This window comes from Malurus melanocephalus, unplaced genomic scaffold (assembly GCF_030028575.1).
Source record: "Malurus melanocephalus ecotype Western Australia unplaced genomic scaffold, MMel_1.1 scaffold_681, whole genome shotgun sequence".
Classification (NCBI taxonomy): domain Eukaryota; kingdom Metazoa; phylum Chordata; class Aves; order Passeriformes; family Maluridae; genus Malurus; species Malurus melanocephalus.
Window position 1 is genome coordinate 129,092 of NW_026623913.1, and position 27,432 is coordinate 156,523.

The following is a 27,432-nucleotide window of genomic DNA, read 5'->3' on the forward strand; positions in this document are numbered from 1 at the left end:
GAAAAAAAGCCGCTTTTGGTTGAAGAAGGCCACAAAGAAGCAACATGAAGGTCGTGCTGGTCTTACACATGCGTTTTACACATCAATCCATTGAGTACGGCAAGCACAGGCTGCTGAGGTGGGGTGGAGGCATCCAAGGGCTCAGCCAAACCGTCAAGACACCAGGGCTCTGACACCATGTGTGCCTGGAGTGCTGTTTGTACCCAAAATGACAGGATTGCCACACTTTTGATGGTGTAAATGACAGGTTACACTCACTGATGCTCCTCGGGGTGTCAATGAGGGCTTTCTATGCACACAACCAATTCCACCTCGGGAGCCCCGAGGGCTCAGCAGGGAGGAAACAACAAAACCCTCCAGTTTTGGGTAGGAACACAACCATGGGTAAATAAAGTATACACAACTACTATAGATTCGTCAATGAAGAAATTCTACCATCACATGACATTGTCATGACACTCATACCACTCCCTCCCAGGAAAACCACCGCTGTTATCCTGAGTGGAAATGTTATTTTTTAATATATGGAAATAAAATACTGCAATATTCATGTACAAACCAAGTTGTCATACTTCAAGCCAGTATTAAAAAGCAATAAAGCAAATTTGGGGTTTAAAAGGTTGAGCTTTCTGAGCGAGGTACGTGGTGAAGTCCCTCCAATATGACAACATGAATCAATCATAGCTGTCAGCTACGAAACCTAAATTTCTATAGGTATAATTTGCAAGTATTTGCTTTAGAAAACATGTTTCAACATGTCAGCAAGAATCCTGAATTTAACCTAAAAAAAATACAAGAGAATATCAATTACAAAAWTCCCAAGTTACTTTGTTTGTATACATTGATACCATCTTTTATATGACAAAATGATATTTCTACCATGAATATTTGCCCTTCCCTCTCAAATTTGGTTGAAACKTCTCATCGCCTCTTAACTCATCTCTCAGGTGTTGCCTTCCCTGGGTGGTTGGAGTTTGGCAGTTTCAAAGGCAGGTAAAAACAGAGAGAAAAATACAGTATTGCATTGACAGYCAGGTTACACCTGGAGGTCCCCAGCAGAYACATCTTTAATGCTTTCCAAACCTRCAGGTGAATGCTTTACCACACCTGCCAGCAGCTCAGGACAGGCACCAGCTTCCTGGAATTTCACAGCAGCCACTTGGAAAAGTGACAGTGGGAGGAGGATTTAAGGTCCAATATCCCCTGCTGCAGCTGCATAAACCTGAGGTGAACTCAGCCATTTCCCTCACARAGAAAACCACTGCATCTCCTTCCACTGGCAGTGCTGGGAGCGCTCCAGGAGCCCCGGGAAGGGATAGAGAAGCTTCTCTTCCTGAGGGCCCTGTGACCAGCTCTGTCCTTGCCCAGGTGTGCTCAAGGTGCTGCCACTGCCTCCATCCCAGCCCTTCCCTGCTCATCTGTCCTTCCCAAGCTCACCTTCGACCATTCATCCTTGGGAAAAGGTGGACAGTTGTCACACTGACAAGCTGGGAGACAAACTGACTCTAATTCCAGCTACTTCTTAGTGTTCCCAAGGCCAGGGGCTGTCTGAGCAGGGCTGCTCTGCTCTCAGCCAGGGGGAATGGGCACAAGTCACAAAAAGAACTAAATCCACCAGTTAACACAGATAATTGGACTGCACCTACTCAGAGAGTCATTCAGTGCAGCAGGAATGGAGGGCTGTCCTACTCCAGGGAGGAGYAGAAATATCTTTGGATTCACTGCCCTGTGATTTGAAGCATCTTGGGAATCTCTGGTGAGGCCATGCAGAGCACACCCGGCTTTACCTCAGTCAGGGTGAGAGAGGAACTCTGCTCTCATCTCGTTGTCTCTCTGGAGTTATCCAAACTCTGCTTGGGGGAGGAGTTGGGAAAGCCAGGAATGCTTTGGGGCTCCGGCCGTGCCATGTGCCAGCAGCACCAGAAATAATAAGCTGGAAATGAAAAGCTTTTTTCTCCCTTTCTCAACTTCTACAGCATAACCAACTTTGGCATTTGACATCACTACAACCACCTGGGTTGAAGAGCCACCAGAGTGGCTTCTGTTTTCTTTTTAAAGAGATATTTTTAACTCCTCCACATCTCCCACACATCTTTGGCTGCACATAAAGCTGGGAAATTTGGAAGCTTTGTGCCCCTGATCAGAGGTCCCYGCATCCAAACCATGTGCAGGTGGGCGTGGGAATCCAACACCTCACTACCTGGAGAGGAAACTTTCAAAAATGAACAAAAAAGACCTTGTTTCACAGGCAACCAAACCTCGTCTACTAGACAACAACTCTTCCGACCAGCTGTCAAGTCCAATTGACACCAAGACTGCAAACTACTGAGAGTTCCCCAAGGAAGCAGGAACAAATGCATGCTTGGACACGGGAAAAGCGGGATAAAATAGTTTCTGGAAACAGCCATGGCATGCTGAGAACGATACCCACGGAATCATTCCAACTCTACACTACTCAGTACTGATCCATTAAGCTCTGTCCTTGCCCTCCCCCACCCCAACCCGTCCATGCTTCAGCAACCCAGAACAAATTCCCCTGGAAGCAGACTCAGAGGAAACAGAGTTCCTGCACTCCTGTCCAGTAGTCAAACTTTGATAAATATATTAGGGGATTACAGGATCTACTGTTAGGGTTTTCCAGGAATACAAAACGCAAGCACCGTAGAGCATTACTGGCCTTGAAATTACATTACACAACATTTCCCTGATGATCTCCACAGCTGAAAATGCTTTGGGGGCCACAATGAAGTCTAAAACTAACTTGCAATAGTAAGAACATTAAACAGGAATAAAACTGTTAATTATGAATGCATGATGAGTATTAACACCCATGTAACATCAGAGCTGAGACTATTCCAGGGAAAAAAAAAATCTGAGTGGTGCCCTAATTGGACCCAATACCCGTGAAACCATCTAGTGGGTGAGGTTGGCAGGTGTAGTGTCTCTGCTGTCCCAAACCCCATTCCCAACAGGAATGAGCCTCTGGAGAAGCCCCATAAGAAGGAAGAGGCAATGCAATGTCAGCTGCTTGTGCAGCATCAGCAAAAAATGCTGCTCAGATCCAAGGCAGGAGTGCCGGCAGCATTTGGACCACTTGGCCTTCCCTGCATGGATCCAACTGTTAATTGATTGGAATTGCTCTGCTAGTTAGTATTTCTGTCCAGGAAACATCTTGCTGGATAAAGGCACTGAACTGAAACACTGCCACCAGACCCTCTCTGGACATTCAGGTTTCCTATCCCTGGAACACTCCAGCCTCATGTGTACCTGTAAAGAAATCCTGTACCTGGACACCCTGCTGAGGTGGGGAAATCCCAGGGAGGAAAAGCAAACATTTAAAAATGAGAAATGCTGTGAAATAAATGGCTTCTGCAGCACTGAGCCAGCGAAGTCAGTCACTGTTTTCWAGGGCAAAGTTGTTCCAGAAACTTTCTGTCTTAACATAGGATGTGTCACTGAAATTACTGATAAGTCAGAACAACACTCTCATCATTTGCCAGGAACAGATGAACCTGGTTTCCAGGGCACTGTGAATATGGAATTTGCAAATCAGTGAGTAGAAGTGTCTATGGGATTTGACATGATTAGAAGGAAGTATTTTTCCTTTTTTCTTTTCTCCCCTCCTCTCTTTTTCCAAGGTTCCACTTTCCTGGCACAACCGACACTGCCAGCGATGACTGTGCCCAACACCAGCACTGAGGGCCTCAGTAAAACCACGATAAAAAATGAAAGGTTTGCAATAGCACCTACACACTGCTAGGACCTAAACCCACTTAAACAGACCTAGGAGCACAGCTATCTACAGCTTCCCAGAATCAATGGGATTTGCCCCAGAGACACTAGACCTGGCTCCCACCACCCACAGCAGGAAAACTTTTTTTTTTCTTTTTTTTTTTTTTAAATCCATCTCAGCTCTGGTTCCAGAATTTAAATGCAGATATACAAAACAGATATTTTAATGCTTCTTAATCAGCAAGAAACTGCAAATACATCTTTTACTACAACTAGATAATATAACTTCAGCTAAGGCTATACTGTAGCTTCTGAGTCTTCGTCTGAACTCCTGCAGTTACTGCTTTTCCTGAAGCCTTTCCATGTGTATCCCATGAAGGTGGGGCTGATGGGCAGGAAGCTGAAACACCTGTATTTCTTAATTAAGTTCATGCCAAAAGGCAAATCATACGTTTCCATGCCATCCAGGGATTTGCTTCCTTTACCAACACCTTTCTTCCATTTCCGTATTCCCCTTTCTTCAGGGCTTCCTACAAGTCAAAATAAAAGGAAAATATATTTATATGTGAATATCTTTATATGAACACACAGATGTAAAGCAGAGGCTAAAATAGAGAAAACCTCAAGGTTCAGTCACCATGCTCAGCAAAGCTCTGGAAAGATCTTCCAGACTCCTCAAAGAGGCAGGAAAAGGGAAAAACACATTATGTGTTTTTATTTGTAACTGGAAGCCAAGGCACATTTTTATCTTCTTGAATGGAAGCAAGTTTGGATCTTAAAAATAGTTTTACTCTGTCTTCTGGAGACTGGTTTGATTTTTACCAGCTCTTTCARATGTTTAATAGGATGGGACCATAACCTGGAAAGGATTCCAGGTATTCCTGGGGAAAGGGAGGCAGGTGTAAGGACTCTGCTCCTGGTGTTGAACAGTCAACCCCAAAAGCAGGGATCTCTTGCTCCTGTCCTGCCCCCAGGGAATGCTGCTGGTATCCCAGAGAAAGAACAGGCTCAGTGCTCACCTGGGATGGTGTTATCCAAGATAAAGGCAACGCAGCCCCCAACGAACATGGCTGTGGTAAGCAGGACATTCAACACTTGATCAATACCTGCTATTCCTGCAGCAACAGGGAAAAGAGTTAATTTTGGAWTTTTTTTATCATCCATATGCTGGTGATTTACACCCAGGTCAAYCAGGAAAACTTGTTCCTGAGTTCAGTGAGGGATTTGCTCCAAAAGGGCTCTGGAAATTCTTCAAGAATTCTCATTTCCTCACAAAAATGTCATGAAGCACCGTTTTAGTTCCTACTGCAGACACAACTAATTTAACCTGAATTGAAAACCATAAAATGGAAAAGAGAAACATTCAAATTCACTGTGGGGGCTGAAGTAATTCCTTTTATAAATCTTTACTTYTTAAAAGGGCAAGAATTCATAGCCCCAGTTCACAGGATAACACTGCAACAACCACATAAAGCTTGAAGGATCTGTTTTCTAACCACTTACAGTAGGACAGATATGCCCATAAATCCTAGTCTGAAGACACAGTGGACAAAAAGTCAGTTGTTATTTTGTTTTAAAAAAAACCCAAACAAACCCCAAGCAGTGAAATGTTTCCTTAGAGTGCATCTTTACTGACACACACTGSCATGACTACTGCTGAAGGTAATATTCAAACAGAAAATCTTGCCCAAGAATTCCCTAAAGCTACAGTTTGATCAAGAGTCTGCAAAGGAATTCACTAAAATTCACRTTCAGAACACATCTGAATGACAAAAAATTTCAACCCCCCCAAACAAATCCCCACCTTCCAAACTCTACATTGGTGTTTYTCCTTAATCTTTTAACATCATTTACAACTCACATTCACTCTTTTTCTTTCAGCCCAACTGGTAATTGCCTCCTTCTGTTGSTCTATAATGTACCCAGAGAAAGCAGGAAAGCTTCAGCTGTATCCCACTGGAACATTCCATTCAGGTCTCAACCTCYCAATGAATTCTCCTCCAAAAACACACAGAGCTCATTTAGACCTACAGCTTTTACTGTCTCCATAATTTGGGTTTTCTCTTACTCACCCCTCTGCATTACTTTGTACCTGTATGGACTTTGCTTGTGAGCACAAGGCAAAAATTTTGATGTAAAGGAGCAGGAACACGTACCTGTGACCAGGGGGTTCTGTTTGAGATAGCTTGGGAGGACCAGTCCAAAGAAAATAGAAAATCCAAGCACAAAGAGATTACGAGAAGAATTGAGATCAATGAACTGGAGGTTTGACAGACCCACGGCTGTAATCATCCCTAAATACAAAAAAAAACCCCAAAGATCAGCTTTTAGACAAGTTGTTTTCTTCAAAACAAGACAGCAGTGGAGTACAAGAGAGGAGCAGCAAGGTCCCCTTACCAAAGAGGGTGCAGAAGAGAGCCCCCAGCACGGGGTCGGGCAGCGACGCGAAGAGAGCGCTGAACTTGCCCACCATCCCCAGSAGCAGCATGAAGGCTGCTCCATACTGGATCACCCTACGACTCCCCACCTGCAGGGAAAAAGGACAAGACACTGGGTAAAGCCTGCACTCAGTTCAGCCTCACTCCTTGCATTTCATTTTATTATTCAGTTTTAATTTCAAGTCATTTCCAGGTTCCACATTTCTGGGTTTTATTTTGGTGTTGAAAGGCTCAGAGGGCTCAGCAGAGCCACAGCTGCTCTGCAACCAAGCACAGCTTCCTCTGATTTGGGGCTGGTGGAGCACCAAGTCAGCACTAAAACCATCTGGAACTGCTGCAACCAAGATAATCATGAAATGTGGTGCAAAATCCAGTGACTAGAGAGAGAAAGCAAAACAGAGAAACCACTGCAAGGAGAGACTGAGAATGGAAAAAATAAATTCCATGTGTTGCCCCCCTTTGACAAGGGAATAAATGGAAGAGTTACCATTTCATGTGAGGGAGGTGCAGGATTTCTAAACTGAGATTAGCAGCTGGTTTTGTAACATCCTCAGAGACCAGGGCTGAATTCACAGCCCCATGCACATAAGGGTTGTGCTAATACTGAAACCAAGGGCCTGCACTTCCTTCCCAGTTTTATTTTAAGCATTCAAATTCAAGCAGTCAGTAGTTCTCTGTGTTACAGTGGTAGTGGATAAATGTGAACASTTGGTATTTTAACACTTTTTTGCTACCGTAAGAGGTGCCCCAGGGATAAAAAATCCCCCTTTACATTAAGATGGTTTATAGAACAGCCCTTTGCAGGTCCCCTGAATTAGTATTAGGGTTCAAAAAGGAAATATTCATTGGTTATCGTGTGACTGAGCTAAATGARTGAAATAAGGAACAACAGATCCAAATAAGGGGAGAAGTCCTTCCTTCTCCTACATTCCTCACTGCTGATCTGCCAGGTGAGATCCTTCACCCTCAAACAGAAGCTACACCATTAACTGGAATTACAACAGAATTTAGATGACAACATTTCTCTAATCTTTACAAGAATATCAATGTTCTTAGGGCCACTGATTCCTTGCTCTAAGATTATCTTCCTGCCAGAAACAGGCAAATTCTTTGAAAACCTGCACAACAGTGACATTTATTTATGCCAATKCTCCATCACTACAAGGCAAACAAATTAAGCTGCTCTGGAAAGCTACTGAAAACATCCTGGACAGCATTTAGCTCAGGCTGCATGTTTATTCCCAGCACACACAACCAGAGTGACTATTTTGGGGTGCATAAAATGGTACATGATACCTCCATTTCATCCTCAACATTATGGCATAAGTTGYTTTAGCCCCAACTAATTAAGAGTTAACTGATCCTCCTCTCATCAAACCCAACTCACACACTASCTCAAAGACTTTGCAATATCTACATGTAGCTGAAGTCTCAAATTTAAATTGTAAGTGTAATTACATACCAATTTCAAGGGAGGTAAATGCCCTGGGATCTGTTGGATGACACAGCACTAAAGACTTCTCACAAATAAACAGCAGAGTATTTAYATGCCAAAATTCTATTTGGATAGAAACTGAAGTTGAAAAAATGTTAGGTTTTTGGGAATGAATGTGCAGGCAGGGGAACAAGAGAAAACACTGTTGGAGAGCCATCCAGCTGCACCACTCTGGGTAAGGCACATTCACTCTGCAGTCACATGCTCTGCACAGCCCAACTGGACAGCTCCACTCTCTGCTCCAGCTGCCACTTTAGCATTCACTTCCTACTGCTCCAGTATGAAATGCACACTCATTTCTGTGGGYTGCTCATAAAAAAAGTGCTGTTAATTCATCTCAGCCCTTATGAAGCAAACAAAAGAAAGGAAGCAGGACAGAATAAACCTTTCTTTAAGGATTTTTCTAAACAAAACTTCTAGGAAATTTCCATCAGCACCTGAATGGCAACTGGTACAGACAGCAGATGGTGCTGTTAGTGTTGTATTGCACCCTAAAGCCAACAGAATCATCCACTGTGCAGCAAAAGGAATGGCTGAATATAAATATATCATTTATACTGGATAACGCCAGGGGATGAGTTACTGGAAGYGGAGAACAGACATTTTCTATCCTTGCATGAAGGATTTATGGTTTCCATGTTAAACACCCAACAAGATGTACGTATTACAAAATAAATTACTCTTACCAATGTTGCTGGTATTTCTAAACAAGGTTAAATTAACAGTACCCAGCAGATCTCTCTGCAGCCCAAGGCCTCCCAGCTCAAGGCATCTGGGCACAAATCCACTCCCACATGTGAACAAAGGAATTCCTCAAGCACTTCCATATTTTGTTGAGCAACATCACCAAAAATATGYAAACCCCTAAGCTTTACAAACAGACACTTAGGATACATTTAACTCTGAAATTATCTTGACTGCAGTCCCTGTGTCAATGTCATGTCCCAGTACAAATATAGGTAAAGCCCAAGGACACCAAGTTGCATTTTATTGTGTGTTTAATTGAGGCATTAGAATCACTTCGTATTGATGCTTTCAGAGCCACAATATCCAAAAGGCATCAATTTCTATACAGCTTACAGTGTTCATGCCTCAACTCAAACCACCCAAAGCCCTGGAATGCTGCCTGGGTTTTCCAAGAAACAGTTTATGCAGCAGCATCTGCTTTATGGAGGTTCTAACTGCCTCTTACTCTGAATAAAAGGGTTTTTGAGGTCTTGATGTAGAATAATGCATCTCCCTCAGACAAGAGCTGGTACAGACAGTCAGGTACATTCAGAATGATCTGTAAAGTTTGTCTGGATGAGGAATGGAGCAGAATGGTCTCCTGGAAGAGGATCATGCTGTGCAACATGAAYATAAGGAACACACCCGAGGAGAGGAAATACATTGCTGAGTGCTCACAKTAAAGCACTTTACCTTTGTGATACCCAGAACACCAATGTTGGGGCTGGAAGAGGTGGATCCATTCCCTGTCCCAAACACTCCATCCAGAACACAGGAGAGACCCTCGATGAAAATCCCCCTATAAATCCCAAACAGAAAACAGTCATGTTTGTATGAGTACAGATTCACTAAGAGGCTGTTTTACAGCTKAATGCCCAGAGGGGGGCCTGTTAGGGCATCTGTTCCCTTATGGAATAATTGTAATCCATGTTTCAAGCTCCAAGACACCTGGAAAACACATTTCAGTTCTGTTTTCTGAATCTTAGATACCCWCATTCTTAAACTGAGGAAATGATAYAAAAATTCAAATAAAGCTTCAGAGCTGCTCTTTATTTCTAGATTGYATTCCAGGTGAATTTGACAAACCACCCCCAATTCCAGAACCAGTTCAGAAGTTCTATCCCTAGGGAAACTGTGCTCCTAACTTCCACAGACTCCAGCAGGAATTGGACTAGGATTCCAAAGCTCCATTTGTAACAAAATAATTCAAGATGACAGTTTCATCTTGGATTTCAGATCCCGGGCCCTTGTGTTTGACCAAATTGTAACATTTCAGAGCACATTCCTGTCTTATCCCAAGGGGTAAAAAAAGTAAAAACCCAAATAGCTTGAGACAGTGGGAGTATTTATTTTTTGGACRAACCTGTTTATTGCATGAATAGGTGGAGGAGGAGCACAGGACAACCTGGCACAGGCGTAGTAATCTCCRATGGATTCGATGATGCTGGCAACGACAGCACTCAGCATCCCAATAACCCCTGCTGCAGAAATGGTTGGCAGACCCCACTGAACTGTGAAGAGAAGAAAACTGAAAACTCTCCTGGCCTCAGAAAACAATTTGGGTATCAAAACATACAATAATTTGATGAAATAAYGGAATGGATTGGGTTGGAAAGGACATTTATGATCAAGCCCAACTGCTTCCCCAGCACTGCCAAGACCACCACTGACTATGTCCCTAAGAGCCACATCCACATGGCTCTTAAATCCCCCCAGGAATGGGGACTCCACACTGCCCTGGGCAGCTGTGCCAGGGCTGGACAGCCCTTCTTGGGAAGAAATACTCCCTAATATTTAACCTGAACCTCCCCTGGCCCAGCCTGAGGCTGTTTCCCCTTGTCCTGTCCCTTCCCTGGAGCAGAGCCTGACCCCCCCGGCTGTCCCCTCCTGTCAGGGAGTTGTGCAGAGCCATAAGGTTCTCCCAGAGCCTCCTTTTCTCCAGGCTGAGCCCCATCCCCTTCACCCCACCAGCTCCCTCAGCTGCTCCTGGTGCTCCAGCCCCTTCTCCAGCTCTGTTCCTGTCTCTGGACATGCTCCAGCCCCTGAAGATCTCTCTTGTAAGATCCCAGAACTAACCCTGGGATTGAGATGGGCCTCTCCAGTGCCCAGCAGAGGGGACAGGTACTGTCCTGGGCACTATTTCTTTATCTTTAATGGAAACAACAAAACCCTTCATTCTAACATTGTCTGGCAAGTTCAAGGAGATGAAAGGAGCAAAGGAAAAAAYGCCAAACCAACTGCTTTGATCACACCTGGAAAAATCCCAAAGAACCATAAAACCCCACTAAAAAAAATTCCTCCCGTTCATGAATCAGAAATCTGAGCTACAGCTTGTGAGAAAACAACACTGGTCAGTGAGGCAAATGCCACTTAATTATTACTGCTCCAAAAACTCATTCTTTGGTCACAAATTTAGTCTATCAAAGAGRACGGGCAACAACCAGCTCTGATGACTGAACAAACAGCTCCCAGTTCCAAATTTTTGTAGTAGAGAAAATAAGATTAATTTAAGCCTGCAGAAAAGCCTGGCAGGTTTTCCACAGCAATTGCCTTTATGCTTTTATCTCTTTGAAATAGATAAGCCTCTTGCAACAAAGGGATTTTTGAATTACACAAGAGTAAATATGGAACGTCTAATTAGGGTGGAGAAGTTTTCTTCCTCTTTTTGTCCCAAAAGCTTCTATTCTTCATCTTCTGCTTTAGATGTGGCTTCTTTTAAGAACTGCTAAGAACCAAAGCATATGGAAAACCACAACAAAGCTGCCTCATCACAGTGTAGTGGTATTCCTAATGATTTCTATAATTCTATTCCAAAAAATACTATTCTCTTATTAGCCCGGTAATTTCTGAAGGATGAACCAGTTGTGCAACTCTATCTCATGCCACAAACCCAGCCTTTAACAGCTTTAAATACAAAGGTGGCCAACATAAAAATACACCCAAAGCATCCAAAATGTTGTGTAAAGTGTTTGGTGCTCTCTTGTAAACAATTTCATTGCCCTTTGATAAGCAGGGACTGGCATTCTCTGACTTGCCCATCAGCTCCATTTCAATGCTGCCTTGGCAAGTCAGAGCATTTTTATGTCATTAACAGTTGTGCTCATTTAGGAAGGGGTGTGTTTAGGGCAGCAAAGTGCAGTAAGCTGGKAGAAACTCCCCACAAGTGTGATTCTTTAGACAATGGGAAACAATGACATCAGCAGAGCTGTAATAACCCATCCTTGTCATTGTGTAACATTAACAGGATTGCCAAGGACAGATAATGAACCATTCCCTGTTATGTTATAACCAGGAGAGTCACCCAGATAAAACCCTTTAAGTGCCTTCTACAAACTGCAGTTTTAGAAACTCAGCCTTTCTTAGGAGAGACCTTAAGGTACCARCTGAAGAGGAAAACATGGAAAAACACCAGCCTGACCCAGAATATCATTAGATTGTGTGTGCAGAACTGTGGAATGGTTTGGGTTGGAAGGGACCTTCAAGAATCTCACCCCTGCCATGGGCAGGGACASCTYCCACTGGACCAGGCTGCTCCAAAGCCTGTYCARCCTGGCCATGGACAYTTCCTGGGATGGACCATTCACCAAGGGATGGTGAATGAGAGTTAGCCAGCAGTGCTTTTGGAGCAACAGAAATTACTTTCCCGAGTGTATTAGTAGAAAAGCTGCTTGAGAGCAGCCTCACTTACAGGGATAAGGGACCTTGAACCARGGGGCCACCAGCAGCACTCCCCGGCGCGCGTCGGTGCGCGCGTAGAAACCGTACTTGGAGCTGTCCGGGGGAAACACATCCGTCACYGTGAAGATGAAGCACAGCAGCCACGACACCAGAATAGCCAAAATTATCTGGGAGAGAGGAGCAGAAAAGGTGATAAASCCAGTTCTCAGTCAGTTCATATTCAGGATCTATTGTACACATATGAGGTTCACTTTGAACAAGCAGCAAATCCTGTAACAGATCCACAGGATGCTTCCCCCCACCCSCAAGGAAGGTGCTGTTACAAAAGCCTTGGAATCAGAGCAAGTCTCTTCTCTCCTTAACAAATGGGAAAGACTCCAAATGGGCAATTTAACAAACCAGTCTCAATTTTACCAGAGGAATAAAGAGCAGCCTTTCACCAGSGAACAGGGAATTGCTTTGGTAAAAGGAGATGATAACCATCTCACCACCCCTTCTTGCAGGGCTCAGTTTAGGCTTTCCCTGTGTGCACAAACATCCCTTCTTCTCTGCCCCTTCCCTCCCCTCCCGAGTCTCCATCACTCCAACAGCTCCTCAGCAGAGACAGACACTRCAATGGGATCTGGCAGGGCCTCATCATGAGAATACTTCCAATGGCCAACCAGCACTTAAGTTTCAAGTAAGTCCATTTAAACTTACATCTCACCTTTGTGAGCTGTTTTATTATGAAGAAAAATCAAAACCAAAAAACAAACCCTGAAACAGAATTAGCAAGTTCAATGACTTACAGGGAACATCTTGAAAAGCTGCAACCTGTATGCTGTCCATCCTTTCTTGGATTTGTAAATGGGCAAGGGAAATTTGACATTTCTGGCATACTGAGAAAACAACAATACTAGGAAAATAGTCCTGAGAAAAAAAGAAGGAGGAGGGTGAGACAAGAGAGACACACCATTAGCACCAATATATTATAAATCCTTCYCAGCACAAACCTGTTCAGACTCTTCAGATGCAGAAYATAAATGTACATTTTCAGTTTAGCACAAGACAAGGCAGCAAAATTTTTTTAAATTGTTATTCTTCAAATGCTAAAACAACATGATTTGAATTCTGAAGTGCTGCAAAAATAGGGAGCAACAAATAGGTAAATGTAGTAGGAAAAGGACCTGAAAGATGTAAATGTACATTTTCAGTTTAGCACAAGACAAGGCAGCAAAATTTTTTTAAATTGTTATTCTTCAAATGCTAAAACAACATGATTTGAATTCTGAAGTGCTGCAAAAATAGGGAGCAACAAATAGGTAAATGTAGTAGGAAAAGGACCTGAAAGAAGATTTTCAGTGTTGAGCAGCCATTAGGAAGGAGCTGCCCTGTGCTCCCACTTYTTTCCTCCCAAACTCTACCTGTGATCCAGGTTTGCTATGTAAAGCACAAAACTCACTGCCAGCAATTGGGAAGAAACAGGAAAACTGAAGGCCTGTACACAGTAATTTTTACTTCAATATTTGCATGAAACTCCAAAGCACTTGAAAAATTTCCATCAAGAAAAAAATTCCAYTCTTCAGAATCTATTTTTTTATATGCATCTTTCACTAAACAGCTGCAAATGAAGCAGAATAGAGACAAACCCCCATGATTTGCTGCAACTGCAATTCATCAATATTAGATGTCTCAATGATTATGCATTTTCTCCCCTTACAGAAACTGCCAAGCTCCTCTATACATTAAAATTATTTTTTACAGCTCAGTAAGCTCCCACTGCACTGAAAAATAAGAAGCCAGTGCACATTGCTCAGTTTTGAATGAGCCAACCCAGTTCTGGTCTGAAAAGGCCTTCCAAAGACTGGAGCTGTCTGAAGAAGCAAAGCTTTGCTGACATCTGAGATTATGTTTTAATCAGCTGACTTGAAAAATAAAAAGAGGATTTTCAGCCTCTCTCTCTTTCCTGCCCCTGATCAGTGTCAGACACAAACCAGTTTTCTTCTCCCTCACTCYCTGGGAACAGAGAGCTTGGAACAAGGAGGGGCATTCACAGCCCTCTGCACTCAATAAGAAAAACAAAAGGTACCTTTTCCTTGCAGTTATGCAGGAAACACCAGCAACTCTCCCAAAATCCACGATGGAAGGATGGGCTACAATCCCTCACACCCCAGCCCTGAGGACAAGGAGCTTTGGATTTTGATTTATTTAGTACAGAGTTGTAAAAAATAAAATATTCTATTATTGCAATTAATATTACATTGACTACATGGCACATGGGCTGTAAAATAACACTAAATCCTTGAATGCCCCAAGAAAATTTGTTCACAGGATAAACAGGCAAGGCCCAACTCAGGAATAATTCCCCTTTTGACAAATCACAGTGCAATGTGTCTTATGGATTAAATCACTCCAATTTAGCACTCACAGAACAAACAGGTCAGTTTGGGAAACTGGGAATCTTGTCCAATATGGACAAGCACCAGCAGCTCACCCCAGCTCTGCCACAGGTGATTCTGCAGGGCCAGGGAGAAATACAGGACTTTTATCCTGTATTTCAGAACAGCCAAGACAATTTCAGGAGCCACATCTCCCAGAGCTCAAGTCACTTTTGACCGACTCCCCATGGCTCTGGAGCTATTGTCAACAATCCAGTGCTCATTTTTGCATGGCGGAAGCTGGAAATACTTTATTGACTGGGTAATATTTAAATCCTGCTCCTGAATTGATTTATTTTTTTCCATCTGCAAAAGTCAACTTTAATTACATTTCCATGTCCAATTCAAAGATCTGCTTGAYTCATTTAATATTAGTCCCACCTTGCACAGAATTTGTTTTACAGGCAAAAAAAAAATTCCTTTGGATCAGCTGCTTAACATAATAGAACCATGATGCCATAATACACATGATATCAACATCCAAGATAAAAGAGAAATAAAGAGCCCTTTTAATCATAAGCTGCACTTACAGAATACTTTACATGTTCAAAGTACTGTGCAAACAGATTAGTGAGATCACAATCTGATCTCATCAAGGCATTCCTTCTGCTTCCAGAGCCAGCACAGTTGGGTGCTGCACATGGAACAGAGCAACTGCCTCAGCCACTTGCCTTCTCCATAAAATGASGTTTCCAACCTTATTTGGCTGCTTACCCACAGCATCTCACAAGGAGCTTTTGTCTTCATCTCATTTTCCTTTGTTATTCCTTTTCACACSACTCAGCTCATTCTTTCATTTCCCTGGCCTCTACAGCTGATGGGACAAACACTCTAGGCCCTGAAAGTCTCTCTAAAAGCCTTTTTGTCCACTCAACAGGAATCTCTCTACTTATACCTCAGCCACTGATGGTGTTGAGGCAARACTTGTGCCCTCAGTCATTGTACAAATTCCTGTTGGGCACAGATAAGCAAACCACTACCAGTGACAGAGGGATCAGTACACCACCAGTGGTATTTACCTGCTGCTGCAGAATAGGAAACAGGTAATAGCAGCCTAGAAATACAAATTGTTCACTGTATTTCATCTCTCTGGTTTTTTGTTAAATCATCTTTTCTACAGCACTGAATTCCACCCACCAAATGGCTCCAAGACCAACTTCTGCTTTATGGAATCCTGCTCTCCACACCTCATTTTTGGCCATTGTCCTTTCATGCATCTTTGAGCTCACAGTATCATGGAATGGTTTGGGTTAGAAGGAACCTTCAAGCTCATCCAGTTTTGTGGATGAGCCATGGGCAGGGACACCTTCCACTAAACCASGCTGCTCCAAGCCCCATCTAACCTGGCCTTGGACACTCTGAGGGATCCAGGGACAGCCACAGCTTCTCTGGGCAATCTGTGCCAGGRCCTMCCCACCCTCACAGGGAAGGACTTCTTCCCAGAGAAGAGTTTCTTCAGCCAACTCTCTTGAGTTGCTGCTGTCCTTATTCCCAAATTGCCAGCTGACCTAATCCAGACCCACCCACATTCCTGCCCATGGTGTTTCTCCATGYTGGGAGCACTGAGGCAGCTGAGCTGTCTCTGGCCTTTCCCTGGCACCCCAAGATTTTGRCTCCCCAGCTGGGCCCCAGGCAGGAACTCCTAGGAGTACTCACAGCATGGCGATGCCCCAGTGTTTCCCAGCTCGTTCCCCAGCAGCCTGGAAGCCAGAGAGGCCGATGAGGGCCACGGTGGGGGTGATGGTCAGGGGGCCAATGTAGCGCAGCAGAGCTCCGGGCAGCCCGAGCAGGCCGATCACCACCTCAATCAGCGAGGACATGATAATGGCACCTTGGATCTGAACACACAACAGGGCAAAGAGGCAGCTCAGTCCCATCTGACAAGTAAAGCCAAACAGTTTCTTTTTCTGCTCTGGATTACAAACTGAAGTTAAAAGAATTCAGTGACACAGAAGAACTCAGCAAATTTTTCGTCATAAAACAGCTCATATTGTTTAAGTGACTTATTGCTTTAAGCATAACACTTATGGTTTTCTCCACAAAACTATTACACAACAGACCAGTGGGCCAGTCTGGAAACTGTGTGGAAAGCACATCACACTGTCAGACAGGAGACCTGGGGTCCAGGCTAACCTTTAAGCTCTCAGATCGAACGGCAAGGGTTGGTGCGCCACGAGGTGATGCTCCTAGCTCCTAGGGGCAGAGTGTGTGCTGCATTGGTCACAAGTGCTCCTTAGAAGCTGGATTAGAGCAGCGTTGTGGTCTCAGGAGACTGTCAGCCCTCTTGGCTGCAGGGCTCTTGGCAGGATGTAGCTATGGTTTGAACATGGGGAAGAGAGAGGGGTTGTTTTTAATTAAGAAAAAGTTGGCAGCCCAAAGCAACGGGATGGGAGATAAATTCCATGACACACGCCTCCATTTGGACTACACTACCRGCCACTCTAGCGTGGCACAGCCCTCAGCCTGCCCTGCAGGGCACCACGACTTCACACTGCAGTGCTGCGAGTGGAGGAGGAGTTCCAGGTATTTCACAAGTCTCTTGGGAGAATCAATGTCTTAGCACAAGAGTCTCCAACTTAAGACACTTGGGGATGAACCAGATTTCCTAACTGCAGATTCACCTTCCAGGGGACAGCCCACTGCACAGGGACAGCAGGCAAGAGGTCTGGCAGCAGCTGAACTGCTGCCAATGAGAACAAATCAAAGTAACAAAAAGAGTTTTCATCTCACTTGAGCATTTCACTGCATGTCTTTTGGAATGTGGTAACTAACTCCTTGCATTTGCTGTCCAGCAATGAGCAGGTGGAAAAGATGAAGACTTCCATGAAATGAGTAAAGGGATATACTCAAATGGAGATTGTAATGAAAGAAGAAATTACCAACTTAAAGACAAGAACACACAGATGATTAAGTGAGWAACCTATGTGGAATTGCAGCAAGTGACATCTAAAGGCAACTCCCACATTACCTCTCGTATCCTGGGGAACCAGATGTGCTCGGTGTGAAGCAGCTCTGCTGTTCCATTTGTAACTGTTATATCTTGCAAAGAGGAGAAAAAACACAGGGATTTATTCCCCAGCCACTCTGCCATCATTCCACACAAAATAAATCCCYCCTTATGCTGCATTTGACAAATGGGCTCAAATTTACATGGAGAGCAAGTTCTGCTACTAATGAAGTAAGAGCAGGCTCATTCCCCAAGAGCCAACCCCTCACTTCACCCAGTGCATCAAAGTGGGAAAATGTCTTGACTCTAGGAAAGAAAGGTCAGTCAGGGATTCTCTGTCCACTTCAACAAATGGATGAATGGAGAATTACTTAGCTGCACATTGGGAATCACATACCCCAAAGCTAGTTGTTCCCCGGTTTAGGTCACTCACTGAATGAACTGACCCGTGGTGACAACCCCAACTGGCACCTTTGCAAAGTGAAAGGGTTTAGGAGGAGGATGCAGCAAAGCTCTTTTTGAAAATTTGGAGTATTGGGGAAAACTGCTTTGCCATCCAAGGTTATCAGACAGTATTTTCTTTCAACAAGTGCATATTAATCACATTTTCAGTTTGAGTCAATAGAGATGTATGAACATACAAATAATCTAAATTAAATCATTACAGAATCCAAAGGAGCCCWGGAAAGAACTTCAGTCAGAAGCAGCCCCATTCCCTGTGCTGCTGCTTCCCACTGCCCACAGCCTTGTACTGAATAACCACCCCCCACTGAAAAGAAAACTGTCAAGACTCATTTCTACTTTCCAACCCAATTTAAAGCAAATGCTCCTATTCCAACCAGCACATTTTCCCTCTGAAGTTCAAACCTTCCAGGATGACGGCATCAGCAAAGAAAGAGTGAAAAAGAACATCCAAATCTTGTCAAAACTTGTCAGGTATGACTTAAACAGRGGGAAATCCTGGTGTGGAGGTGATGCTGTACATTGCTCAAACTTCCTCCTACTCACAACTTCAAAGGATCTGACTGGACTCGCTATTTCCAAATACAGGGAAGGAACATTTATAGAATGCAAATGTAACAGAAGAATTACTTTATGCTACGTTTCAATTTTTTTCGTCAACGTTTTTAATATTAAAAAAATCCCAGAAACAAAACTTCACAAGTGCATTTCTAGGCTGTAGCACAATATTTCTCTTTTTACAGTATTGAAGCTTTCCATATTCCCTGCTCATTATTCCCAGTTTCCATATCCGAAGCTSTGACAGTCACACTCCACGTGATCTGAGCCATTTGTCATTTAAACCTGAATAAGGACAAACAACCATTACCTGTGTTATTGCACTTCCACTTCTCCAGAGAGAGAATTGCTCTGGCAGGTGCTAAGAATGCAAAAGCACTGGCTTGGAACAGGGGTAACCTGGTGGAGAGGGAAAAGAGAGATGTTGACATTCTGTGGGATCACTGCAGCTGGGTGGGCACTCAATCCACTCTTTACTGAGTTATAACTGTGAGACAGGAGAATTTCTCACAAAAAAAAAAACCCAAAAAAAACCCCAGAGAAATACTAAGACTTCACAAGCCAAAGACTGGACACCACCTGCCTGAAGTTATTAACCAACCTGCACCAGGTAATTTCAGGAGCCAAGCACTGATGTTACACTGTGACTCAGCAGCATGGGGAGACAGACAGACATTTGTGATGGGAGCACCAGACTCCTGAACATGCAGCTTTGACCATCCCAGCACAGAAGAAAAGCTCTCTGAGAGCACAGCCTGCAGCTCCATCCCTTCCCTGTGCGTAACTCCGAGTGCAGTCACCTACACACTCATTTTTATGGGTCAATAACTGTTGGGTTGATGAGAGCAGATTAGATGTTCCAAGTGGTTACCACCAATAAATACAAACGCTACAAGAATTTCAAGATTACATTCTTAGCATTGATGTTTATACTTCCCAAAAGATTGAAGATTTAGAAAGGGCATCTACCTGCACCAAGTACAAATTTATTGAACTCACTGTACCTTGCATAACCAATATCCAGATGTTAGTTAACTACAGACGAGATGCACTTTGAACTTTTATATTCTATAAATGTTGACATCAATGGATTGTCATGAGATTCCCTTTGATAGGAGATCCCAAGGTGTGACACAGGAATTTGTCATGGGCTGTTTTACAGCACCTCGATGGCAGGGCAAACACCAGCACAGGAAAAAACCTGTTCTGATTCAGGTAAAGATCAGAAAATGCTCAAAGGAGGAAAAGTGTGGGGAAAAAAACTGTGTATACACAGAGCACAAAAAAGATCAAATCAGAAGCACGTTACCAGTGGTAGTTGTGAGGTTCACAGACAGAAACTTGAGCAGCTGAGGTGTTTGGGCCATGGGCAATTTTAAACCCACCAAATGCTGAAAACKGTGTTAGAAACTCAAACTTCATAAACTCCACGAGCCATCTAAGTATGGCTCACATAATTCCCACTGGGAGTTCCTTCAAGCACAAATCCAAGCTTTATCTCTGGGAAGCCACGGTTGGTAGCTCAGGGAATGATTCACCTCATTTTGCCAGGTTCATTAAGCAGACTGAGCAAGCAGATCCCCATGGCRAGATCTGCAATACCTGTAACAAGCTGTTACTGCTCTGTCCCACCTACACAGCCCCATATCCCCCTCAGTGTTTTGTAAACACACTGCAAACACATTCTCCAGTGCTGAGGTCACTTCTACGAGATTGGGTTGCTCTGTAGCATTTTAAACAACATGCACACAGACAGAAAATTAGATCTCAGCACCTCCTATTCAGTTTTCTGCTCAGCCTTTACATGACACAGATAACAGGGAGAGCTCCCAAAAGGCTCAAAATAATGGGGTTTTCTCCTTAAACAGGGCAAAAAAAAGTAATTTGTGTTTTTATTTTTTTTAACTAATTGGTCAAAGCCAGTCAACCAAGATCTGTCTYTTTCTCAACAGACAGCTGCAGTTTTAAATGTGACTTACAGATTTTAAGCCAGGCACTCATTGCTAGCCAGTTAAAGCAACAAAAGCTCCAAGTACTAAAGCTCATGAGTGCGATATCATTTAAAATTCATGTCTAAATTTTCAAGTTGCCCAATTTTGGCACCAGCCCTTGTGAAGACGAGTTTTTACACAGTCAAAATCATCTGGAAATGTCTCATTATCTTCACATGTTGCACAGATGTGAGAACGCTGAGACAGTCAGGGATGGGCACACCAACAGCCCTACCATACTGGGGAAGATTAAAGCTGTATTTATAGTCTCAGTCACACTAGTTACCCTGAACCCCTGCCAAAGCTCTGGGCTGACTACATAACCTCATGAATAGCTGGAATTCCTGAAACTGGTCTGGGTACCAAAGTGACCACAACTCCACCTCATAATTGAGCTAAATCCATCTTTAAGGACCCTTAAACCATGGAATTTGACCTTCTGAAACCTTTATTTGCTGAAATACTTTGCAGTTGACAGACTTGCCAATAAATACTTTCAAATCTCATTGAGAACTCGGCTATATCCCATTCCCAGCCTTACATAAACCCACTATCACATGGAAAATAGTTATAAAACATCCAAGCGTGGAAATTTTCTCCTTAAACACTAGTTATTTTAAGACCCAAACACAATTTGGCCTTCAGGGATATAAAAATGTAAGTACAGTGCAAGTGGAAGCCACTGTAAAGGGAAAAATCCCAACAAGATGGAGAGCAGGAGAGGGATTATTGAGAAGGAACAGAGAATTTCAAAATGATGGGACCATCATTTTGGTCCCCTTCTTTCCCAGTGAACCCCCAAATCTCTCTCTAGTAAGTAATAAATAGCCAAGATATGGGAAAAAAACCCCAAAATATGACAAAATTCCAGACAAGGAAGGATTTCTTGAGGATCTTGAGGATTTATGGCTCCAGCACAAAGAGTCAACCAGGCTGAAAATATGATTACTAAATCTGGGGAGTCTTTACTAAAAGAAAATATATGGGGGAAAGAAAACTTCCTCTTTCAACCGTTTTCACTCTGTTGTTTTGTCAGCAGAGTGAACTTTTCATACAAGACAGAGGAGTGATCTCCTAAATTGAGTAACACATTAAAAAATACAGGGAAGGGTTTGTTTTATTTCCAAAGAAAACAAGCAAACCAATGGAAAATCTGAAGCATTAGGAAATGTTTTAGATGAAAAGCTGATCTACCATAGGCTTGCCTTCTGCACCCTGCTGAGACACCTCTGCCACCTAAAGATTCTGGTTCTTAACTAAATCTTTAAAAATGAAGCAGGGGGGGCAGTGTTTGGACATTTTCTATTGGAAGGCAAGATTTCAGCTCACATTGTTCTGAAACAGAAGGACATGAGAATCACTTCAGTAGCCACTCAAGGGAACTCTCTTAAACATGCACTTTATTCAAGATGCAGAAATAACTYTGCAGGTTTTAGTTATTCCCAAACTTTAAGTCAACATGTTAAACATCTCTGTGCAGGGGTCACTGTGGAATACAGTGTTTTTAAATGTTTGTCTYCATCTTAGTAAAACAATATCCTGTTCTTGCCACCACCAGATTCATAAAAGGATTTGCCACCTGGGCTCTTCAATCCTCCTAAGGAGAGGAGAGCACAGGAGAGATAAAGGCATCCTGCAAGGATATACCTTTGTGTGTGTCTTCCCAACTCAAGCAATGATCATTACCTGTTACTCAGAGCACCTAACAAATAAAAGCAAATTATTTTATGGATTGGAAGGTCACACAGACTCACTTCAGAGAATGACAAGTTACCTTTATCATTTTTCCCTACCTTTTAAACTTGCCAAGCCCTTTACAGGACCAAGAATGCAATTGGCTGTAGACTCATCACAACCACTTCAATATAGCCAAGAATATAATTCAAGAAATTAATAAGAAYACCACAATTAGCTCCTCTGTACCAAGCTGTATGAATTTTGCATTTTCCAGAAACACTCCTGCCTTCTCTGTTCCCCTGGGCTTCCTTGCTCCTCCCCTCTCCTTGCTGTGTTTTCTTACCCTTGGAATGCCTTGTCTAATTTGTGATCCACCTTTACTTGGGAGCAGCTTTTCAAAAGCTTTCCCTAACTGTGCTCTATCTGAGCTACCGCTGGTGTTTCCTGTTTATCCCCTGAAAACACATTTCTGAATTTTGGGAAATCCCAGTGGATGTCCAGCCTTACCCCCCGTGCCCAGCCCCAAACCCTGGCTCTCACCTGCAGCCGAAGGTGGTCTGTAACAAGGTGGTGATGCCCACACAGAAGAAGATGGTCCCAATGAGCTGGCTGGTGGCCCACTGGTCAAAGCCCACGCACATGGCATCAGCCAGCAGGAAGGGCACAGCGATTGTCCCGCTGAAACACGTCAGGTAGTGCTGGGGACACAGAGCCASGTTAGTAATGCAGCCAGCACTCAACAGCAAATTCATTTATCAGCAGCTTTTCTGGGCATCACCATCTTTTCTCYTTGCTTTGGAAATCCCACCAAAGCTCTCACCCCTCTGTCCTGAGCTTTTCTTCCARTATTTCCCTCAAGCTCTCACTCACACTGCTCATGATCCCAATTTYTGTAGGATAACCAGGTTACTGAAATAGCTGCACAGCTGCTGCTCCTGAGGAGGTATCCAGGTAACTGTGCTGAGAAYATCCTCCCCCCAGAGCAGCAGAGCAATAACTTCATCCACCTGCACCCATGTGAGAATCCATTGGCTCACAATTGAACCTGGAGCACACACAAATGAGCTCCCAAGGACCAGCAACTGGGCACCCATTAGTTCGTTTTCAACCCAAGTACATTAAAAGCAAAACAAATTAACTATATTCTGCACTCAAGTAAAAACAGTACTCCTACAGCACTGCCTGTCCTTGTGGAAAAGGCAGAAATGAAAAGGATGCTTTGGAATGTATTTGTTCGGAGATCTCAACGTCCTTTAGAGATATTACCAAATTCTCAGCATTGCTGTGGGACAGATATTGTTACTATTGGAGAAGGCAGGAGATGGAACTGGAGCCATTCTGCTTCCCACGAGTGGCTGAGCTGGCAGTAGGGTCCAGCTGTCCACTACAGCTCCACTCACTGCAGGAAGCACATGCTCATTCTCCAAGGAGCACAGAAGTTGCCTTYCTGCTTCCTGGCAAGCCAGGTCCAGGATGATGCTGTCAGAACTGAAATAACTAAAATAGCAGCTTTAATACTCAATATTTCAGGACTAAACCATTCTCTCTCTCCCTCTTCAACTCCAGAGGTGCCTAATGTCACATGTGACAGCCACCACTGCACTTTTGTTCACCCCTGTTTACTAACAGCAGCTTGTAAGATGAAATATTTAAGTGAATCTTACAAATGCATGAGCAGAAAACTCATACAGATCATTATCAACACAATGATCTCAGTGTGATCAGCCTCAAAAGAAACCTCTAAACACCTTTTTCAAATATATGAGAGTGGAGAAGGATAAAATTCACACAAACACAATCAAATGAAAATACTCAACAAGCTTTAAAAGTTACAGAAGAAAAAAATTGTCTCTGTTTTGGGATGTACCTGTAAACCCAGAAATATGCAGAGGTACCAGGGAGGGACATCTTCAATGGTGTAAATCATGTCAGTCCTCTGGGCATCCAAACTGCCACTGCTGTCCAGGGTCTCTGCCAGGGAGCTCTGGGGGAGGAGAGGAGAAACAAGGGACAACAGCAGGTTATTGCTGCACAGGCATAAAGCGAGTTTGAACTGTTAGGCAATTCCCACATACTCCAAGGCTGGTTCAACACTACCAAGCAATGCTGATATGTGATATTTTTAAAGCCTTTTACATCTGCTCCAGGTCCTGAATTTGTACCCAACACATTCCCTTCTGTCAGCCATTCCCCATTTATTTATTTATAATTGCTAATTTATGACAGAACTGATCTGAGAGCCAAAAGGTTCCCAAAAGTGAATTAAAAAAACCCCACCAAAACCCAAACCCACAAAAACAAACAAATTAAGAAAATAGGGAAGAACTGGAACTAAGTAGAAGAGTCAACCCTGGCTCTGTCCTTGCATGAGAGATCAAAATCACTGGCAAAAAAAAATCCTCATTATGGTTATTGCTTTCCTGCTTTATCCTTATCCAATTTCATCTTGGTTAACCATTCTTAGCTGCAAGATTTATCATTTTTGCTTCTATCCCCCATTTATGCAACCAAGAGAAATGCTAATTATTATAACCAAAATAACCTCCAACCAATTTATATCAGTAAACCAAAATTCCTTCAGGAATTTAAATTCCCCCAGGAATTTAAGCAAGACCACACTCTGCCCTACCACGTGTCCCAATTCCAGARAGCCAAGAGACAACTGACCACACATATTCACACATCAACAACCCTGCAGATTTTCCATTAAAACAAGAGCCAGCTCTATAATTTCTTTTTCACAACTAAGTGGAAYCCTTTCCTTCCAACTCTAGTTAGGAAATTCCTGAAAACAAACCCACAATGCTCCAAAGCCTTCCTACAACAATAAAAGCAGGAGAAAGTATCAGATTTTGTAATTTCAGACCAACTAACTTATATAACAACTGCTCTGCCCTAATCCACCCCAGGACACAACAAACCCACATGAAGTTGCCTCACATTGAGACTGGGAACTCTGCCAGACTTGTGACTGCCTTAAAGACTTCTCCAAAAATCCCAACACACGATTATGCTGAGGTGATCTCCATTTGCTGAGGTAATCTCCATTTGGTATCACCTACAAGGTCAGAGAGCCAAACTGTCCCCTGGCATTCCACCCTCACTTCAGCCTTCAGTTGAGAAAACAAGTCCACTGGGACAATTCAAATTCAGGGAGTGTCAATGAGCACAGAACAGTGGGAAGGTTGAGGGTATTGCAGTGGAAAAGCATATTATAGAAACACTCATTTCAGAGAACTCTTTAAACTACTTGAAGCACTGAGCAATCCTTTCACCAGGATAAAGGGTTTGGACARAGGCATGAGGAAAACTGTCCCTTCCCAATCCCTCCTCCACTTGGCAGCACCAATTGCAGGTTTTCACTGACTGAAAAATGAACAAATKCTCTCCTGGCCCAATTCTCTAAAAAAAATAACATCACATGAAAAATACCAGGAATTTCAATCATGGCATCATTAAGGTTGGAAAAGCCCTTTAAGACCATCTAATCTGCCCATCAACACAGCATCAACACCACAGTCATCATTAAACCAACACCTCCAAGTGCCACATCGACTTTTTCTGAATGGTAACAGAGATGGGGACCCCACCACTGCCCTTGACAACCCTTTCCAATCCCTGACATCCCTTTCCATGGAGAAATTCATCCTGATGTCCAGCCTTAACCTCCCCTGGCACAGTTTGAGGCTGTTTCTTGTCCTGTCCCTGTTCCCTGGGGGCAGAGCCCGACCCACCCTGGCTGACCCCCATCAGGGAGTTGTGCAGAGCCACAAGGTCCCCTCTGAACCTCCTCTGCTCCAGGCTGAGGCCCCCCCAACTCACTCAGCTGCTCCCAGTGCTCCACACCCTTCCCAGCTCCATGTCCTTTCCTGGACACATTCCAGCCCCTCTATGTCTCTCTTGGAGTGGAAGCTGAGTTCCACCCACAAAGAAAATCTTGGAATGTCCAGTTGTCTCAACCAGCTCTCTTTTTCCCCYCAAACAGAGGCTCCACATGAGAACCTTGTTCACCTGAAATCCTGTGTTTGTTCAACACTTTGACTGAGAGGTCAGCACAAACTTTCAGAGAGGCAGAGTGAGCATGTTCTAACACCTGCTCCTCAGACAGGAAAGGAAGAGCTTCAGCAGAAATGACCTATCTGCCTCATGAATCACGTCAGTGTTGGATTGTTGGAGTGATCCCAAGAGCAGCAGGGATTGAGGAGAGCAAACTGGATATTTCCCCACCTCATTACTCTGTGCAAGGATAAAACATCAACCATAGTGCACTGAGAACCTGCACAACTCCTTTTAAGGATGGACAGCAATGGGATTGGTACCAGGTTCTCTGAACACCCTGCCAGTGATTTGTACAGATTCATGACTCTGTTATGACCCTCCCTTTTGAAAACCCATCCTTGGGCCTCTTTTTTACTTTCTCTAGCTTTGCCAGACAATATCCAGCTATCACACTGCTCCACTTGGTGCCTAACACTGATTTTTCTTCATAGGACCRATGAGATTGAATGAAGTGCATTCCTTGATTTTTTCCGTATTTTATTCTATTCTGTGTTCTATTCCATTCCATTCTAACCCCATCCCATCTCTTCCTTGGGCAGCAAAAAGCACAAATGATGGCCTGTTTCTACCAGGAAGACCATGGCACATAGAGCAAGTTTCTGAGTCCTTTTAGRGCTTTTCATTTGTGATTACACAACTAAATTAGTTTGTGGACTTGGGAACAAGTGAGCTAGTCCATGGCATAGAGAAAGATCTCTTTGGGTACAGATCAACAACTGCCAACCAATGTAAGCCCTCCTTTAGAAAGTGAGGGTTATAGACCTTCCAACAGAATAATTTCAAACTTCAAGACATAATTGTCATGACAATGTTTGTGCTACACAGCAAGTGGTTGTAAAGGAAAAAATCCAGCCAGGATACTCACATTCCTTCCAAAAGGCACTAACATCTCTTTGGGAGAGGCAGCTCTCACCTTCATCGAGCCTTGAGCAGATCATGGGTGCAGGGAAGAGACACAAAAACCATCAAGACTCAACAAGGAGAAATGGGAGAACTCAGGTGAGGCCTGGCCACCCCAACACCTCAGTAGGAACTCACTGGCCCTTTGGCATCTCGAGCCTGGGCCTGCTGGGCTGMCACTGACTCAGAGCTGGTGCTTGCCAAGTGTGCCCCAGGGAAGTGCTGGGAATGGGCTGCACCTTCCCCAGTGAGATACTGATCACACACTAATCCTTCCTTTAATTATTTTTAACTACCCAAAGGTAGAACATGCTGGGCATTTTTTTTATTTTTTTTCTGGTAAACATGAACA

At 43.5% G+C, this 27,432-nt stretch overlaps 1 protein-coding gene across 3 annotated transcripts in view; it reads right to left on the reverse strand.

The window, feature by feature from the left end:
• Positions 1-840: 840 nt before the first annotated feature.
• Positions 841-27,432, reverse strand: part of SLC23A2 (solute carrier family 23 member 2) — a 54,705-nt gene continuing 28,113 nt past the window's right edge. For all 3 annotated transcript variants that reach the window (XM_057384058.1, XM_057384059.1, XM_057384061.1), the window contains exons 4-16: positions 23,989-24,105; positions 22,662-22,819; positions 18,764-18,852; positions 17,455-17,525; positions 16,143-16,324; positions 12,858-12,978; positions 12,080-12,236; positions 9,755-9,902; positions 9,085-9,190; positions 6,130-6,259; positions 5,889-6,026; positions 4,752-4,847; positions 841-4,262 (exon numbers count right to left, since the gene is read on the reverse strand). In XM_057384058.1, coding sequence (XP_057240041.1) covers positions 4,030-4,262; positions 4,752-4,847; positions 5,889-6,026; positions 6,130-6,259; positions 9,085-9,190; positions 9,755-9,902; positions 12,080-12,236; positions 12,858-12,978; positions 16,143-16,324; positions 17,455-17,525; positions 18,764-18,852; positions 22,662-22,819; positions 23,989-24,105 — 1,746 coding nt within the window. In that variant the 3' untranslated portion in view covers positions 841-4,029. The remainder of the gene's footprint in view (positions 4,263-4,751; positions 4,848-5,888; positions 6,027-6,129; positions 6,260-9,084; positions 9,191-9,754; positions 9,903-12,079; positions 12,237-12,857; positions 12,979-16,142; positions 16,325-17,454; positions 17,526-18,763; positions 18,853-22,661; positions 22,820-23,988; positions 24,106-27,432) is intronic.